Raw genomic sequence first — 20,026 nt, 5'->3', positions numbered from 1 at the left:
GATTAGTCCAAAGGACTAATGGACCACATTTATCACGGCCTCCATCAGTCTCAGTCCAGTACAGCTAGATGGTGCCCAGCTACCATCATTGACAGCTCTGACAGGGATCACAATAGAGGGTCCTGGACAGAGCTGGAGAAAAATGCAGAAAAAAATCCTAACTCAAAATGAAAGACCAGACTGGCTGCCCTGACAGAAACTGGAGAAACCCTGAGAGTATGGCCCCCTGACACCCTTTCAGCTCAGTTAACAAGGTCACTACAGAGGTTCACCCTTCAGCCAAAGATTGAACAGGCCCATGGAACAAAACAAGACTAAAGGGGCACACCAGTCCTGGGGCAGGGACTAGAAGGCAGGAGGCAACAGGAGAGCTGGTAATAGGGAACCCAGGGTTCAGAAGAGAGAGTGTTGACATGTCGTGGGGTTGTTAATGTCATAGAACAATTTGTGTACTAACTGATGAGGAACTAGTTTGTTCTGTAAACCTTCATCTAAAGTACAATTAAAAAAAAAAAGTCATAAAATAAATATATGCCTACAATCTGAGATGAGTTCTATGAAGGAAAAGTACAAACTGCCAAGAGAGAACAATGAATGATTTAACTGAGATTGATGGCTAGAGCAGATCTTTTTGAAGAAGTGATCTTAACATGGAGACCTGAAGGTTGAGAAACAGCCATACAGAGAATGGGGAGAACAGCATTTTAGGGAAAGGCTCTGAAACGGGCTTGGCAGGTTTGAGGAACTGAAAAAACACAAGTTTTTTAGGAAGACAGTAGTTAAAAATGAGGCTGAAGAGGGAAAGAGATAAATATAGCCTTTTAAATTTTATTCCAAGTACAATGGGAAGCAATTAAAGAGTTTTGAGCAAGGAAGTGACATAATTATGTACATATTTTTCAATTTAAGTGTGCATGGAACATTTAGCAAAACTGGTCGTAGTCTGAGCCATAAAGCAAGCCTCAATAAATTTCAAAGGACAGAAGTCATGCAGAATATGTTCTGTGACTATAATACAATTAAGCTAAAAATCAGTAATAAAATCATAGCTTAAAAAAATGCTCCTGCACTTGGAAATTAAGAAGTATATTTCTAAATAATCCAAGAGCCAAAGAAAATATCATAACAGAAAGTATAAAATATTTTTAACTGAATGATGATAAAAATTCCATTTACTTTGGTTGGATGCAGCTAAAGCAGTACTTCCATGGAAACTTAGATCTTTAAATATCGACATTAGAAAAGAAGGCTGAAATTAATATCCGAACCATTCATCTTTGGAAGTTAAAAAAAAAGAAAGTAAAACAAATCAAAGCAATTAGAAGAAATTTTAAATTAAGAGTACAATAAAATAGAAAGAACTAAAAAAAGCCAAAAGTGAAATGAATAAAAAAAAGATCAAATAAACATCATAAAAAATATTAACAGAGACATTTTCTACAGATGATGCAAAGAAACTATCACGAATCATTTAAAGCTATAAATATATAACCTACCAAAACTGACACTAGAAGAAACAGAAATCCTGAACAGACTCATAGTCATTAAAGAAAATGAATAACCAATCAAAAATCTTTGCATATGAGTTCCAGTTCCACCATGGTATTGGCAAAAGGAAAGATAAATAGCTAAATGGAATAAAACATATTTCATTAATAGACACATGAATATATGCTTACCTGATTTACAACAAAGCACCACTGAAATTCAATGAAAGACAAAATGGTCTTTAAATAAATGATTCTGAATCAACTGGATATCTATATGAAATAAATTAACCTTGACCCATACTTTACATCATATGGAAAAATTAAATGTGAAAGGTAAAAAAATCTAGAAGTAAACACAGCATATTTTCATTACCTGATGATAGGCAGATTTCTTAAATAGGGCACAAAAAGTACTAATCATAAAAGAAAAAATAACTATCAAAATTATTGTTACAAGTTATCATATTATATTGTTATAAACTATACATATATATTTTTTATATATAGCTACATAAAATGGTATCTCATACATATACATAAAATACATAAATATACCCATTGCTGTCAGTCAATTCTGACTCACAGCTACCCTATAGGATAGGGTAGAACTGTCCTATAGAGTTTCCAAGGAGTGGCTGCTGGATTTGAACTGGCAACCTTTTGGGTAGCAGCCGAGCTCTTAACTACTCCACCACACACACACACACACACACACACACACACACACAAAGTTGACATTGTTAGCTGCTGTTGAGTCAATTTGCAACTCACATGACCACATGTGACAGAGGAGAACCGCCCCACAGAGTTTTCTAGGCTGTAATTTTTATGAGAGCAGATCGTCAGGTCTTTCTCCCATGAACCTGCTATGTGGGTTCGAACTGCGAACATTTCAGTTAGCAGCTGAGTGCTTAATTGTTGTGCCACTGTGATCCCTTAAATATAAAATATATATACATGTATGTATATATATATGACATTTATAAGTATACATGTAAATATACATTGTATAACATGGTTATAACCAAAACCATTATTCTTTAGTAAATTTTTAAAAATTTGTTAATCAAAATACACCATTAAAGAGTGAAAAAAGAAGTCATAGATTAAGAGAAGATATTTGTAATACATTCACAATACACGTAACTAGGAAAGGACTTCTATTTAGAATATATTTGAATAAAAAACATACCCTAAAATTAAAAAGAAAAAAAATCCAATTTTTAAAACAAGCAAAAGATTCAAATAGGTATTTCATAAAAGATATCCTAATGATTATCAGGAAAATACAAATTAAAGCCACAGTAAGATACCACATAAGACACAGGTACCCAAAATGGCTCAAAAGAAAACGACCAATGATAGCAGTGTCGTAAGCACGTGGAGCAGCTGGAATTCTTCCACATCAATGACAGGAGTATAAATCAGTACAATCACTTTGATAAAACTTCTGGCAGTAATATACCTCAAAACTATCAAGGTCATCAAAAACAAGAAAAGTATGAGAAATTGTCACAGTCTATAGGAACCTAAGGGGACATGATGACTAAATGTAAGGTGCTATTCTGGATAGGATGCTGGAACACACAAAGGACATGAGGTAAAACCTAAGGAAAGGAGTCCTGCTGGCCCAATAGTTAAGTGCTCTGTTGCTAATGGAAAGGTTGGTGGTTTGAAGCTACCAGGTAAGGAAATACTAATAAAATATCTACTTAAGTTAATAACAATGTATTAATATTAGCTCATTAGTTGTGACAAATGTACCATACTAATACAAGATGTTAAAAATCAGGGGAACTGGGTATAGGGCACTTGGGTACTCTGGACTATCATGGTGGGATAGATCACTTTTCAGTGGCCTTTCCTGCCATGGTCTTATAACTTCCACCCAAGTGACTGAGTAAACCTGTTAAAACCCATTGCCGTCGAGTCAATTCCGACTCAAAGTGACCCTATAGTGATTGGGTGGAATTGTGCAAATAGAGTAATCGTGGTCCACCAAGGAAATTTGTCAGTTTTGCCATCCTGTTGGGCTTGAAATGAGCCATCCCAGAGGCAGGAAGGAGATGATCTCACCACCACCAAGGAAGGGCCAAGAGTGGAGCACATCCTTTGGACCTGGGACCCCTGCTCTGAGAAGCTCCTGGAACCAGGAGGCGGAAAGTGAGACAGAGAAAGCTGTAACACTGAAGATGGCGAGAAGCACTGGCAGGGAAACAATGGAAGGAGAAACCAGCAGGAAAGAATGACAGGAGATGGTGTGGGGGGCTTCCTAGCCCACACAGTGAGAAAGCTAAGGGCCTTTGGGTAGGAGTCTTGCTGGTGGAGTAGAGTGCGTCCAGGCACTTGGTAGAGCAAGGTTTGCCGACCCATGGAGCTAGGGCTGAGCAATTTGGGCCAATGCTTATTGGCAGAGTGGGGGTACCTCCAAGCACTTACTGGCAGAGGTAAAAGAGCTTTGCAACACTTTCCTGAGCAGGGCATAGGCCGAGGGACAGAGAGAGGCCTGCCTGTGAGCATGGCTGGAAAGAGGCTGTCCTGATGGAAGAACTATATCCTGAGCATTCCTCAACCTGAACTGTAACCTGTTACTTCCCTAATAAACCCCATAATTGTATTGACTATGAGTTCTGTGTGGCCATTGCAATTAATTATTGAAACCAACAAAGAAGTAGAGAGTGCCATGGGAGGGAAGGTTGGTGTCAGAATTGGTGAACATGGTCCACAAGGTCCGAGGAGGCACGTCTGACCTGCATCTCATAGGAGTCAGCCTTGGGCTATTGATCTTGATTTCTCCTTCCCCCTTGTGAAGTTAAGAGGAAGTCAGATACCACCCCCACACCATTTTTACAACTACCTACATAACTTTTCTGTAAATCTAAAGTTATTTTAAAATTAAGTTTATTTACACATATACATTTACACATATTACTCAAAAGAAATGAGTACACATGTCCACCAGAAAACATATACAAGAATGTTGACAGCTGCTTTATTTATAATGGCCCAAAATTATATACAATCCTACTGTACATCAACAGAGAATGGATAAATAAGTTGTGGTATATTCATACACTGAGGTACTACATAAAACCAAAAAAACCAAACTGGTTGCCATCAAGTCAATTCCGACTCATAGTGACCCTATAGGACCATAGCAAAAAAAAAAAAAAAAGGATAGACACAAAACAACAGTGATAAATTTCAAAGACATAAGCCTGACACAAATGGTAATATATGATTCTATGTATATGGAGATCAAGAACAGATAAAACTAACCCTTGATGACAAAAGTCAAAATAGAGGGTATCTGTGTGGGCGTACATGTACCCATTCATGCACCTGTGTGTGTGTACGTAGCAGTCTGAGGCCAATCAGGAGATAGAAACCACACAGTAAGTTAAGCAGGAGATATTTAATATAAAAAATTACTAACTATGATAAAGAATAGCCATAACCTGTAAACCCATTCCCACTGAGTTGATTCCAACTCATAGCAACCATATAGGGCAGAGAAGAACCGCCCCATAGAGTTTCCAAGGAGCGTCTGGTGGATTTGAACTGCAGACCTTTTGGTTAGCAGCCATAGCTCTTAGCCACTATGCCACCAGGGTTTCCTAGGATAGCCACAGGATATATAAAAAATTCTATACGATACCCTAGGGCCGAGGGAGAGCACGTAAGAAAGGATAAACATGGAAAGGCTTCAGACATCACTGGAAAAGGTAGCCACCAGATAGCAGAGAAGTTTGCTGGTTTGGCCAGTGTGGAGCTGGTCTGGAGTTTCTGGGCAGGCATTAAGCCATCCTTCAGATGCAGGTGGGGGAGCAGGTGATCAGCAACTGGTGGGTGGGCATGCAGTAGGAACCTAGAAGCCAACGTGTGCAGGCCTTCAGAGTAAGCAGGCCATGTGGTGCTGCGGTTTCTTGTGTAGAAAGGCTGCGATAAGGTATCACCAGCCTTGGGCTGCAAGGTCACTGAGAGACCATACTCTGTGCTCAAGGCTGGGGTAGCGCTCTACCAGATGTCCTCACACCCACACCACCCACTCCAACCTGCACTGGAAACCTGTAGGAGAGCCTCTTCTTCCTGTTACATCCCTCTAGCACCCTATTCTAAGAAAGCTTAACACCATGTTCACTTTAATACTTAAAGGAATTCTGTTGTTTATCCCACAGCATATATTGAAGGGTGCACTCAGAGCTGAGAGGGAAAAAATTGAGAATTAATGCAAGGTGTTGGGTTTCGGGGAGAAATACTCACAGTGAAGGTGCACGAGGAAGTTTTCTGGAGTGATACATATGGGTGTATATACGTATAAAAATTCATCAAGTTATATACTTATGTGTATTTTACTCTATACCTCAAGAAAACATACATATATATACAGACACATATATAAACATATATATACATGGAGCCCTGGTGGTACAGTGGTTAAGCACTTGGCTGCTAACCAAAACGTCAGCAGTTTGAATCCACCAGTCGTTCATTGGAAACCTACGGGGTAGTTCTACTCTGTCCTACATGGTCACCAGGAGCTGGAATCGACTCAATGGCAATGGGCTTTTTGGTTATATATGTATATATGGAAATGTAAAGGGCCACATATAGCCAAGGTACTCCTAAGAAAGACAAATGAGGCAAGAGGACCTGTCCTAACGGAAATTAGTACATGTTATAAATTTTTAGTAACCTAGACTTCTTGGTATAGTAGACAACTAGCTCAATGAAAGAGAATAGAGAACCTAGAAACAGGTCCAGGTATGCATGGATATTTGATTTACAAATATAAGTTTTTATTTCCTGCACCTTTCCATGTGTTTAACATATTTCATAATTAAAACTATGAATAAAAAACCCAAAACCAAACCAGTTGTTGTGGAGTTGATTTCGACTCATATTGACCTCATGTGTGTCAGAGTAGAACTATGCTCCACAGGGTTGTGAATGGCTGACTTTTTTTCCAGGAGTACATTGCTAGGCCCTTCTTCAGAGGTACCTCTGGGTGGACTCAAACAGTCAACCTTCTGATCAGCAGTCATGCATTTAACCACGTGTGCCTCCTAAGGACTCAGTTAAAACTATAAAACGCCTAAAATTTTCAGGCTCTTTGATCTTCCTTGAAGATAATGTTATGAGAGAAGAACATGCAGATATTTTTATTATATTAATTTCATTATTTTATTCGGAATTAATTTAGGTTTCCCAGGAAACTTTATTTCTACAGCTCAGTATCCACTGTCTCATTCTAGATCTCTGTTATTACAACAATAAATTAATTCTCTTAGCATATCCAGATTCAGTGCAAAATACATAGATATTTCTCAACTACTTCTCACCTAATCCTAAGTCATGTTTTTAAGTTTCAGAATTTGATTTCCTTCTTGTTCAACTCTTAACAAAATATAAATAATAATACATTTCCATTACAATGTAAAAGTACACTGCAAATTAAGATTAACAAACTTTTTTAGGACAAGAAGTATTTGTAAAATTTCTGTATTTAAGAAGACTGCTTACCTATGATGAGCCTGTGAAGAGCACCCTTATCTCCATTAACAGCAGCAGCATGAACCTGCGATGCTAATGAAGACCCAGTAAACAGCAAGTTCTCTGACCTGTTCATAGTCTTTTCAAGAGCTGGAGCAACCTGGAACAATGATTCAAACAATGAGTATATACAGTAGATATTTTCTGAAACCTGGATCTTGTCAGATCTTAATACTGCTAACAAGTGGGTATGTTACAATTATGTTTTCCTGGAAATATTTGAGTAGGATTCAAAAAATCTACAGTCCAAGTCCTAGAATCAACACGTGGCAAATTAGGTAAGCTTTCATATAAGTGACTCATGTGTAAAATGAGAGGGTTAAATGCTTCTAAGACCCTTTTCAAGGACTATCTGTGAAAATACACCCAACATTTAACATTGGACACAGGGCTTAACAGCTGCTGTGATTTCTAAGGCAGGCAATTTGATTCCACATAATACTAAATATTAGAATTGATACTGGGAATAAAGGTGATGACCAAGCCATAAAAAGGGCGTGATGTTTACTTGTCAAGTCAGAATTACCTAGATTTAAGTGCTAAGCTGAACATTACCTAGTTCTTTCTCTCATGCCCACGAAAGGTAGAATTTTTATTTGTTGTCTCCTTGTGTCCACCAGGGAAATCTAGTTTGAAATCTTGACTTTAGGACCCTACTTGGAACACTGTATCAATAGGATTAACCATGTTTCATTAAGGAAAATTTTGTTCCAACTGGTAGTTTAATACGGTTTGTTAGGATCTTCTAGAAATGCAATAGCTGCATAGGAAAATAGTGAGTTCCTTGTCATGAGTGTGTTTAAGCAGAGGTTGGAGTATGTCACAAATTCAGCAGGAAGAACTCAAGCATCTGATGAGGGAGGAGAGAGCGGCAGTTGCACTGATCATCTTAAACATCCTTCCCAAACCCAAGGTGCTATATCACAAGTTCTAAACTTGAACGGCTACAAGGGCAAGAGAGATACAAGTATAAGAAACACAGGGAGTCCTAGGGACCCTGGCAAACTGGGGCAAGCACACCCATCTAAAGAGAACAGCTTTTAATCAGCTCCAGTTAATTGCTGCCATGTGGGAGTTCACCAAAACGCCTGTCCCTCCAATCTCTGTGACTCCTAGTGCTCCGGGAGAGTTTTGTAAGATAAATCCATCACAGCTGATGAGCCAGTACTTCTGTTGTCATTGACAAAGATTATTGGTTCACATTCTGTCTTAGAGAAGAGGTATTTCCTTAATTATGGTAAAGGTCAGCTCTTCATGTCTTTACTTTGCTGACAACTTGTGTTAACACGCTGGCAGAAAATATGGAGGAAGAGGGTGGTGTCAGATACTTCTGTCATGTCCCAGATATTCAGAAGAATCACTGTTATATGCAGGGTTATATTAAAGTTGCTTGAAAGAAGCTACAAAACAGGAGCAGAGGTGGAAATATGGTAGAGGAATTGTGGTTGAGCTCTAGGCCTGGTTCTGTTGATAAGAAGCAGTGTGCCCTCAGGCTATATCAGCTCACTAGGTTTCTGTAAAATATAAAAAATGAAGGGGGTGACCATGCTCATTCATTCAACAAGTTGAGTGCTGACTATATGATAGACACTGAACTCTAAAACTGTCATTTTCTAAGTGACCAGGTTTTAAGCATATGAAACTCACAAAAAACTATATCCTTTGAAAAACATACTAAAAATTAGATGTTATACATATATAACATCTCATTTTATATTTATGTTTTAACCTCATAATTCTCAGCACTTAGCACAGTAACAGGTATATAACTGGTGATCAGCAAATGTTTGTTGAATGAAAGGTCACAGGCTGAGTGCCAAGTCCAGAGGGTAAACAGGACCAAAGTTTAATTTCTTGGCCTAATGAATTCATCCCTTCCCTGCTCTTTTTCATTCCCCATTTCAACTCTGCTTGGGCTGTCAGAGAGATGAATGGAAGACTTAAGAGCCCTGGACTAGGAGTGAGGAGACCTAAGTAAGAGTCTTGGCCCTGCCACTAGCTTGTTTTGTCAACCTGTGAAAAGCATTCTCTAGAGTTATTAAAGTTCATTTTTTTTTTTTAAGCTCAAATGTTTTTTGTAAATCATTTTTCATAGAAGAAAATCAAACCACTTTGTTAATTACAAAGTGCTATAAAATGCAAGGGTATAATCACTAATTATAAAACAAGCCAGTGTAATAAATGCTCTAATAATTTTAACTCTACAAAACTAATGGAGCTGGAGTCACACGCAAAAAAAAGTAATTCTGATTCCGGCTAAAGGATTGGTTGGTCGGGAAGTTCTCAGAGATAGTGACATTTGAGATAGCAGCAGGAAAGCTTGAGCAAAGGAGGCAGGGAGTAGAGAAAGAGCCACAAAAGCCCAAGTGCCTCCCGACTACTTAGTAAACTGTGTGCCCACCATTTGGGGCACGTGGGCCTGGATGTCTGCAGTTGAGGCTGGAGAACTACCCTGGGGCCACATAGTTTAGATCCACCACGACCAGGCGACGAATTTGGTAATTATCTGTAGGAGTGATCCATGCATTAAGTAAACAACTGTCGAACTGAGTTTTTCAGTTTACAGCGTGCTTTCCCAACCCTTACGGTATCTGCACTTACACGAGCCCACAGAGGTAATTAGGGACTCATTTCACTGAGGCCTTAAGAGGTGGCCCCGGCTTTCTAAGGCAGGAATTAGCGCAGAAAGAAGAGGCAGCAGGCGAGGAGGCCAGTGACGGAGGCTCAGGCTACAACCCAGGCCAGGAGGGCAGTGAGTCTGGGGCAGAGGCCAGGGCGGTGCAGACCGACCAGAGCCTCCCCAGCCAGACCCCTTCCTACTCACCCTCGCCTCCTCCAGGACTGACGTCCCGGGGCGGCTCCGGGAGGCACAACCCCTACCGGGCCGCCCCTCCCGCCAGGCCAGGACAACTACAACGGGTCCGGAAAGACCCCACCGCGCTGGAGTTGGCTGAGCCCCTCAGAAGGCCGCCCGAGGCTCTCAACCGTGCAGCCTTCTGGGAGTTGTAGTTCCCATCCCCTGTAACTCAGACGTACACCCGCCCCAGCCCTCTCTATCCCGCAAGGCCCCGCGCACAGAGGCCTTGGCGGACCTTGGCCGTGAGCCTGCCGGGAAAGGGAGTCCTAGATGCCTGATTATCTGTCTGCTGAGAGTTGAGCAAGACTACATTTCCCGGTGTGCTCCGAAGCGGGCACGACCCGGAAGTGGGGGTGCGCGGGGCCTCGCTGGAAGTTGTCCCTGGTGTTCGCCGCTGGAGCTCCGGGTCGAGAGGACGAGGTGCCGCTGCTGGGAAAATCTACCGCTGCCGCCGGCTCCCGGAGCTCAGCCCTTTCCCAGCCCAACCCAAACCAGCCCAACCCCAGCCACCAACACCTGTCCCTGTCGCGGACCCCCAACGCTACCATGAAACCTGCCGTCTTCCTACCCTTACCCGACCTCAGATGCTCCCTGCTGCTCCTGGTGAGTGAGTGAGGGAATGACAGACCCTTCGAAAGACACACAGACGGCCTCCCGCCTTCGCCAAGGGGAAACACTGCTGCTTCTACCCCTGCCGTCCTATCTTTTCCTCCTGTGGCGAGGAGTGCATCCTTCCTCGCAGCCTCCGCTTTCGGCATCCGTGTGTTCGCTTCCCGGCTCGGGGTCCTCTAGGCCTGAGAAGCCACGACCGGGGGTTGGGACCTGTAGACAGGAGAATTAGCTCTTGGGGAGGAACTCATGGGAGGGCCAAGACGGAGGGGCTCCTCCTACCCTCCGGAGCCCGGGGGTTGTTTCAGTGTGGAGAGTTCGTGGACTTGGTGGGGGCACGAGTCGAAAGGACGGGGGATAGACCTACTGTTCTGACCCACCCCCTCTCTTTGGGAAGGGTGTGAAGTCGACAGGTGCTGGGGTCGTGTGAATCTCACTCCAGGGCCCTGAAACGGTGACCAGGTTGGCAGAGCCCTCTGTTGTGGCTTGATGCGATTGGTTGGGAACCCGGAACTGGAGACTGGTTTGGTGTCCACTAAGGAAATAAAGGTTTGAAGGGTGGAGGGTGTGACTACCTAAAGCTTCCCTCAGATCTTGTTTACCCTACCCCGCCTTATTGAAGTAAATTTCTTGTCTATAAGCAGAGTTTCTGATTGAAGAATGACTAGGTCTTCTGCATACAGACATACTCATTTCTTAATTCCCTCACATGCCCAGCTCTATCCCAATTTGTAATCTTTCCTCAATTCTTCTTCCTCCAAAGTACATCTTGAGTGTCAACCTAAGTGATCCAGCCAACCATTCAAATTGAGAAAAAAGGTGGAGGACTAGCCTCATGTGGCAAAATGACATCATTTCATCGGGCTTTCATTAGAATACAATAGTCAAAAACACTTTGATTGCAATAGATTTTTACAAAGTCAAATTTAAGGTGAACATTAGTGATTGTTAACTTACAATCACTTCAGAATTTAGCAAACATAATTAAGTGACTCACAGGAAGTGTTACAGCTGGTTACTGGCAGAGCTGGGACTAGAAACAGGTCTCTTGACTTGCAGTGCTTATTCTACCATAACGCTTTAAATTTTTAACATTTGTGTTTGAAATAGGGTTTGTTTCCCCGTTTTTTTTTTTTTCCCTTTAAAATGGCTTGCAGGCCATATTCAAAAGCTGTACACGTAACACGTGGATGTTTTTAGAGAAAAAGTATTATAAAAAACTAAATGGGTGTCAAAAACTTTTGGGGTCTAAAAGTTGTATATAACCATGATAACATTAAATGATAGAAAGTCTTATTGCCACTTTTTATAAGTATATAGCAGTGAATAACTTATGTCTGGAGGAAAATATATATTTTTATTTTCAATGAAAATACATACGATAAACTATACAACACTTCAACAGTTTCTACATGTGCAGTTTAGTGACGTTGGTTACATTCTTCACCTTGTGCCACCTTTGTCAACAACCCTTTCCAAACTATTTCACCATCATTAGCACAAGCTCACTGCTGTTCTAAGTTTCGCATTACCCTTTTGAGTTGCTATTGTCGGTTTCATCACGTACAGATATTTCTTTAAAATAGTGTAATGCTTAATGCAGACATTCTTTTCTAATTAGGCTAAACTATTTGATTCGAAGATAACACAAGGAGATACTTTTGATTCAAGGTTTAAAGATTTCAAGGTTTACTGAGAATTTGAAATTCTGTCTGGAGGAAAATATTTTAACAGTTGCCTACTGTTTCTTGGTGATTTAATTATATATACACTTGATTCATTTTTCCTTCTAGAAGTATTTGAATAATACTTATTAGATGGAGTCCTTGGGCAACGCAGTTAAGCACTCCACTACTAGCTGAAAGGTTGGCAGTTTGAACCCACCCAGAGGCACCTTGGAAGTCAGGCCTGGCAATCCACTTCTGAAAGGTGACAGCCTTGAAAACCCTATGGAGCAGTTCTGCCCTATACACATAGGGTCGCCATGAGCTGGAACTGACTCAATGGCACTTAACAGCAACAATATTATTATTAGAGACCACAAGAACATGTGGTTTCTCTTCTTAAGGAAACTAGATAATACCTTTTTCCTTATCCATATAATAGCCTGGAATCAGTCATCTAGTGCTACTGTAACAGAAATACCACAAATGGATGGCTTTAACAAAGAGAAATTTATTCTCTCGCAGTTTAATAGGTTACAAGTCCAAATTCAGAGCCTCGGCTCCAGGTGAAGCCTTTCTCTCTCTCGACTCTGGAGGAAGGTCCTCGTCCTCAATCTTCCCCTGATTGAGGAGCTTTTCAGGTGCAGGGACCCCAGCTCCAAAGGATGCGCTCTGCTCCTGGTGCTCCTTTCTTGGGGTATGAGGTCCCCAACTCTCTGCTTGCTTCCCTTTCATCTGTTGAGAAATAAAAGGTGGTGCAGGCCACACACCAGGGAAACTCCCATTACATTGGATCAGGGAGGTGACTTGAGTAAGGGCGATGTTACAATCCCACCCTAATTCTCTGAACGTAAAATTACAATCACGAAAAGGAGGATGGTAACACAGTATGGGAATCATGGCCCAGCCAAATTGATACATACATTTGGGGGGGACATAATTCAATCCATGACACCTGGATTTTGAGTTGTCTGCTAGAAATTACTTTTAGGTTACCAAAAAGCAGAAAGGGCAAAAATATTAAGATATTGGAAAGAAAAATTGAAATATTGACTAGAAAAACTACATCAAATACACTTTTCCTGGAATGGTGTTTGGTATTGGAGCTAACTTTAAAAAGGAGACAGGGTTTATTTTGAGCTAACTCATGCTTTTTACAGAAATCTTCCAAATTCTGATAATATAAAGAAGAAGAAAAAAGTTCCTAGTAATTTTACTACCCAGATAACATTTTGCGTATTTTATTTATCTTTCTAGCAAATGTAGAGGAGTAGAAACTTAAAAGACACTTCAGCAAATACCTGTAAAGATTAATGGGGTAGGAAATAAATTACAAGTCAAGTTAGATCCAATTTGAACACAGTGTTTACCAAGGTAGTTTTAATAATCATATACTAGTGATCCAACCGAATGTGGAAATTATAGAACAATATCATTAATATCACACACAAGCAAAATTTTGCTGAAGATCATTCAAAAGCGGCTGCAGCAGTATATTGACAGGGAACTGCCAGAAATTCAGGCCGGTTTCAGACGAGGACGTGGAACCAGGGCTATGATTGCTGATGTCAGATGGATCCTGGCTGAAAGCAGAGAATACCAGAAGGATGTTTACCTGTGTTCTATTGACTATGCAAAGGCATTTGACTGTGTGGATCATAACAAACTATGGATAACACTGCGAAGAATGGGAATTCCAGAACATTTAATTGTGCTCATGAGGACCCTTTACATAGATCAGGAGGCAGTTGTTCGGATAGAACAAGGGGATACTGATTGGTTTCAAGTCAGGAAAGGTGTGGGTCAGGGTTGTATTCTTTCACCATACCTGTTTAATCTCTATGCTGAGCAAATGGTACGAGAAGCTGGACTATATGAAGAAGAACGGGGCATCAGGATTGAAGGAAGACTCATTAACAGCCTGCGTTATGCAGATGACACAAGCTTGCTTGCTGAAAGTGAAGAGGACTTGAAGCACTTACTAATGAAGATCAAAGACCACAGCCTTCAGTATGGATTACACCTCAAATAAAGAAAACAAAAATCCTCACAACTGGACCAATGAGCAACATCATGATAAACGGAGAAAAGATTCGAGCTGTTGAGGATTTCATTTTACTTGGATCCACAATCAACAGCCATGGAAGCAGCAGTCAAGAAATCAAAAGATGCATTGCATTGGGCAAATCTGCTGCAAAGGACCTCTTCAAGGTGTTGAAGAGCAAAGATGTCACCTTGAAGACTAAGGTGCGCCTGACCCAACCCATGGTATTTTCAATCACATCATATGCATGTGAAAGTTGGACAAGGAATAAGGAAGATTGAAGAAGAGTTGACGCCTTTGAATTGTGGTGTTGGCGAAGAATATTGAATATACCATGGACTGCCAAAAGAACGAACAAATCTATCTTGGAAGAAGTGCAGCCAGCATGCTCCTTAGAGGCAAGGATGGCGAGACTGCGTCTTACCTACTTTGGACATGTTGTCAGGAGTGATCAGTCCCTGGAGAAGGACATCATGCTTGGCAGAGTACAGGGTCAGCGGAAGACCCTCAACAAGGTGGATTGACACAGTGGCTGCAACAATGGGCTCAAGCATAACAACGATTGTAAGGATGGCGCAGGACCGGGCAGTGTTTCGTTCTGTTGCGCGTGGGGTCGCTATGAGTCAGAAGCGACTCGATGGTACCTAACAACAACAACAGTTAGTTAGTATCTATGAAACATTTGTCTTGTCTAACTGCAGCTTTGAATGGCTTACATAACTGATAATTCTGTCCTCCTGGTGGAACCTGCTTACTCAGTATTCCACCTATCTAATAATGTATCCTTTACGTTCCTCAAAGTACTATCTTCCTGCTCCCTCCAGCTTTCCCTCTCAGACTGTAAGTTTATCCCTGCCCACACACAGCCATGGAAAACCCAAGTTCCCATCTAGCCGAGGTAATAATTTTTTCCTTAAATGGCTTGCTCTAAAAAACCACATATTCTTTTCCTACACTTTTTTTTTTTCCTGGAAAATTCAGCCCTAAAGAGCAAGGCCTATTCAGATTTAGTCGAGTTCATAAGATAACTGTAGAAACATATATTCCTAAACTTCTCGAGGCAAATGGCTACCTTTTTCATGACCTTTAAGCACTTTGAAACATACTCTATGCCTAAAAAGTCTTTCTGGAATGGGTAACTAAACACAAGCTCAAAGTGATAACTTTTTTCCTGGGCCGTCATTTTTTTTTTTTTTAAGTCAGGATTTTAGAGAATGAATTGTTTCATTGCAGGCTTATTTTAAGAAACACTTCCGTCACCTTTTAGTTTTTTTTAATATATGGAAATACTGTTCCCAGTATGACTTGGGTTGATCCATTAGCTGTGTGATTACAGACTTTAGTTCTGAACATCGTATAATCTATGCTACCATAATTGTGGATGATTTAAATGCTGGAGACCATGATGGTTCTCTGCTAAAGCTCCATCTATGTAATATATGAGGAGCCCTGGTGGCACAGTGGTTAAAATGCTCAGCTCCGAACCAAAAGGTCAGCGGTTCAAACCCACTAGCTGCTCCACTGGAGAAAGATGTAGCAGCCTGCTTCCGTAAAGATTAACAGCCTTGGAAACCCTTTGGGGCAGTTCTGCTCTGTCATATAGGGCCACTATGAGTCAGAATCCACTCGACAGTGGTGAGTTTGGTTTATGTAATATTGGGATTGGGAAATTGCTTTCTAATTGTGTATGCTTTTAAGGAGAGCTTCTTGAATCAGAGCAAGGCACCTGGCCAGGTGTATCATGGTATCAGTTTTTCATTTCACTGAGCCGTGATTATTACATGGCAGCTCATAGGGTAAGCTAAGGGTGAATTTCATTTCTCTCTCTGGCTGAGTAATCTGTTACTGATGATTAATTAGCCCTTTTCTGCTTGTCCTTCTATCTGAGATGGGTTTCTTCAGGATTGAAATTGACCATTTCTTACTTAAATTATTTCTTAGCATTGTTCTTCTAGCATTGGTTGTGTACAAGACTTTCGAAAAGGTGAGATGAGATAAGAGAAGTAGGACTAAATTGGAATGAAGTTGACTTATACATCCTAAGTAACCTCTTCTGTGGTTCAGAGATTGGTAACACTCCCCTTCAGTTGCTTTATTGACGATGTTTTCTCATTAATGTATTGACAATTATGTATGTATTGATAATTATGTATTTACAGATTATAAGTCGTTAGTGTCCCTAATTGCCCTGTCTGGACACTTGAGACTTTTGCCATTGTTGCTGCTGGTTTGTTCAGTATTTTACAGGAAACCAAGAAAAGTTTGGTTAGATAGAAAGCTAAGTAAATTAGAGAGCCAGGTAGGTAGACATTTATTTAATTAAAACCACTACCTAAAAATAAGTAAAGTGGAATTCAGAGATGTCAGTTTTAGCCATTAATGTTAGTAATAAATATAGATTCCAATCTCCAAGAGATTTTCTCAGGCACATAGTTTTACTGATAACTAGGTGAATTATTTATTCTGTTGATACATCTTGCCCCAAATCAGTGGTTCACAAAAGCAGGCTGCACAGTCGATCATCTGGGGGCACTTTTAAAAAGATGTTAAAGCCTGTTCCAGACCAGTTATATCTGTGGAACACAGACAATGGTTTTTTAAAAAAATTCCCCAGATGGTTGCCCTCCGCCACCTTAGTATCTCTTTCTAAAAGATAAGGATTAAAAGCAAAATAAAAACCAGAATACCATTATCACATCTTCAAATATCTAGTCAATGTTTGGATTTCTCTGATTGTTTCAATTTCTTCCTTTTTTAACTGATTGAATGTTGAAAGCATGAACTGTATAAGATCCATGCATTACAATTTGCTCATATGTCTCTTACAAATCTTTTTTAATCTATAGGTTAACTCTCCATCTAATTTTTTTTTCCTTGTAATTTATTTATTAAGGAAACTGGACTGTCTTTCCTGTAGTTTCCAACATTCTGGATGGTACCGATTGCATCTTTGTGGTGTGGTTTAATATGTTTTTCTGTCCCTTGTGTTTTCTATAAATTTGTTGTTAAATTCTGTGTTTTTTACCACCAAAGTGGTACATAGTTAGGCCCATATGTTTATTTTTTGTTTCATACTTATGTGAAGCTTACTGCTTCTATAGCAAAATCTATAAAGTTAGTTATAATTAGAGAAGTCTAGCTTGTATATCTGTCTCTCTTTCTAATCTCCTTCCCAATTTTATGGTCTTTCCTTCCCTTTTTTTTCTTAATAAAAGGAAGTTATATGTATTTATGTGTATGTATCTCCTCCCCCTTTGCTAAACCTTTTTATTCCTCTTTTTTAAACACTTAGGAGCCCTGGTGGCATAGTGGTTAAGAGCTCAACTCCTAACCAAAAAGTCGGCAGTTTGAATCCATCAGCCAATCCATGGATACCCTATGGAGCAGTTCTACTCTGTCCTATACAATTGCTATGAGTTGGAATCAAATCGATGGCAAGGAGTTTTTGGTCTCCTTTTGCTTAACCTTTTTAAAAAAACTTAAACATTTATTTTAGAGATCAGGATAGAAATATTCCTTATTTCTTTTTAAACTGCTTATTTACTAGGTAGATGTATCATACATAGTTTATTCAACTTTTGTTGTTTTCATTCTTCTATTACAAATAGTTCTGCAAAGAACTAAAATTAAAAAAAAAAAAGTTTCCATCTAGTTGATTCTGACTCATGGAGACCCTGTATATGTCAGAGTAGAGCTGTACTCCATAAGGTTTTCAATGGCTGATTTTTTGGAAGTAGATTGCCAGGCCTTTTTTCTGTGGTGCATCTGAGTGGCCCCAAACCACCTGTTGCAGCCAAAATAACACTGGGCTGTTTGTACCACTTGCACTACCCACAGGCTCCTCTCTGCAAAGAATGCTGTTGTTGTTAGGTGACACCTCATAGTGACCCCATGTGATGTAGTAGAACTGCCCCATAGGTTTTTTTGGGGGCGGGGGGCTGTAATCTTTAGGAAAGCAGATCACAGGTTTTTGCCTGGAAAGAAAGCAGATAGGTCTTTGTTCCACAGAGCCCCTGGAGTACCTTGGTGGGATTCAGTTAGCTGCTATTTATCTTTCCATATTCTTGCTACTATGTCTTTGAGATAAATTCCTGTAAGTGGAATTGCTGGGGCAAAATGTAAATGCATATGTAACTCTGTAGTTGTTGCTGGATACTGTCAAATTCTTTCTATAGAGATCTTGCCTTTGGGTAGTCTCATTAACAATGTAACAGTTTCCCTATAGCCTTGTTAACATAGTTTAACGTCAAAAGATTGGGTGTTTATTAATCTAATTAGTGAGGAATTGTATGTCAGTGTGTTTTAATTTGCATCTTTTTATTATGGGTGAGCTGCTTTTTTGTATTTAAAGGCCATTTACATTTCTTTTTCTGTGGACTCTCTTCCTGTCTCTGGCCTATTTTCCTATGTAATTGTTGGTCCTCTGCTTTTAGATGCTTGTGCACACACACACACACATCTGGCCTATTTTTCTATATAATTGTTGATCATCTGTTTTTAGATGCTACACACACACACACACACACACACACACACGGTTTTTAACCCTTTATCTGAGTTGATTCTAAGATGCAGCCAGGGCCGAGAGGCACTAGAATACACTGTATTGTCCATCTGAATTTAATAATATATGTGATGGTTAAAATCTTGTAAAAACCATGGAGAAGATGTTTAATTGCTACAGTCGTTAAAAACCTTTTCTTGACTATAGGCCATGATTTGTGATGGCTTTATGGTAGTTCAACCTTTAGATGTACTATTTAAGGAATAAGCATACTTAGGTTACAGTTTTTCTACTGTTGACCATTGCTATGCTGTGTTTCATCTAACCGAGGAAGTAATTAAAAACAGACTTTTCACAGCATTTATTGATCTTTAGTCTACATTTGATTCCACAGAGAGGGCCTGTCTATGCCCCAAACTATAGGAGCTCAATCAATATTATTGGTATTACTTTTTCTGTTCTTCCCCCCATTTGAGTATCTGTTTGCTATCTGCTATGGAAGAGAAAAAGATAATTAAGATGCGTATAATGTGTCCAAGAAATTTATAATTCAGTTGGTGGTAGAAGATGTATATATAATAATTAGAATACCAAGAGGGAAGTGATACATACCCTAAAAACAAAACAAAAACCCCCGAAAACCAAAAACTGCTGCTGTTGAGTCAGTTCCGACTCATAGCGACCCTATAGACAGAGAGAGCTGCCCCACAGGGTTTCCGAGAAGCAGCTGGTGGATTCAAACTGCTGACATTTTGGCTAGCAGCTGAGCTCTTAACCACTGTGCTACGAGGGCTCCATGCATACCCTGAAGGTATTGATTTAAAAAAACAAAAAAAAACATTGCCATCGTGTTGATTCCAACTCATGGTGACCCCATGTGTTTCAGAGTAGAACTGTACTCTGTAGGGTTTTCAATGACTAGAAGCAGATTGCCTGGCCTTTCTTCTACAGCACTGCTGGGTAGATTAAAACTGCCAACCTTTAGGTTAATAGTCGAGCGCAAACCATTTTGTGACCAAGAGACTATAAAGTATTAATAGAAGTGTGTTATAGATCCCTTCCACTCAGAAGTATGGTTTGGAGCCTAGGCATCTTTGAAAAGGCCTCTCCCAGACCTACTGAATGAGAATCTATGTTTGAACAATATACCCAGCTGATGCATGTGCGCCTTAAAGTTTGAGAAGTACTGCTGTAGGTGTTTGGAAGAAGCAGAAATTATTTCTCAATGGAGGAATAAAGTCTTCTTGGAGAAAGATGAATTTGAATAGAGCCTTTAAGAAAGGGTTAGAATGATGGGTTAATTCT

The 20,026-nt window shown here is 40.1% G+C and overlaps 2 protein-coding genes across 6 annotated transcripts in view; one reads left to right on the top strand and one right to left on the bottom strand.

The window, feature by feature from the left end:
- Nucleotides 1-10,059, bottom strand: part of INVS (inversin) — a 167,964-nt gene extending 157,905 nt beyond the window's left edge. For 3 of the 4 annotated variants that reach the window (XR_007518681.1, XM_049896047.1, XM_049896049.1), the window contains exons 1-2: nt 9,868-10,059; nt 7,014-7,143 (exon numbers count right to left, since the gene is read on the bottom strand). Coding sequence is in view for 2 of the 4 variants with exons in the window: in XM_049896047.1 (XP_049752004.1) it covers nt 7,014-7,119 (106 nt within the window). In the remaining 2 variants the exon portion in view is untranslated. Of the gene's footprint in view, nt 1-7,013; nt 7,144-9,867 lie in introns of those variants that run through there. The other variant, XM_049896048.1, reaches the window with a different exon arrangement.
- Nucleotides 10,060-10,205: 146 nt separating this feature from the next.
- The window catches only part of ERP44 (endoplasmic reticulum protein 44), a 96,991-nt gene continuing 87,170 nt past the window's right edge, over nt 10,206-20,026 (top strand). The window contains exon 1 of one of the 2 annotated variants that reach the window (XM_049896057.1): nt 10,206-10,503. In XM_049896057.1, coding sequence (XP_049752014.1) covers nt 10,447-10,503 — 57 coding nt within the window. In that variant the 5' untranslated portion in view covers nt 10,206-10,446. The remainder of the gene's footprint in view (nt 10,504-20,026) is intronic. The other variant, XM_049896056.1, reaches the window with a different exon arrangement.

The sequence above is a fragment of the Elephas maximus genome, chromosome 9, assembly GCF_024166365.1.
Source record: "Elephas maximus indicus isolate mEleMax1 chromosome 9, mEleMax1 primary haplotype, whole genome shotgun sequence".
Taxonomy (NCBI): Eukaryota; Metazoa; Chordata; class Mammalia; order Proboscidea; family Elephantidae; genus Elephas; species Elephas maximus.
The sequence above is the reverse complement of the archived record's forward strand: the minus strand, read 5'-3'. Positions and strand labels throughout refer to the sequence as shown.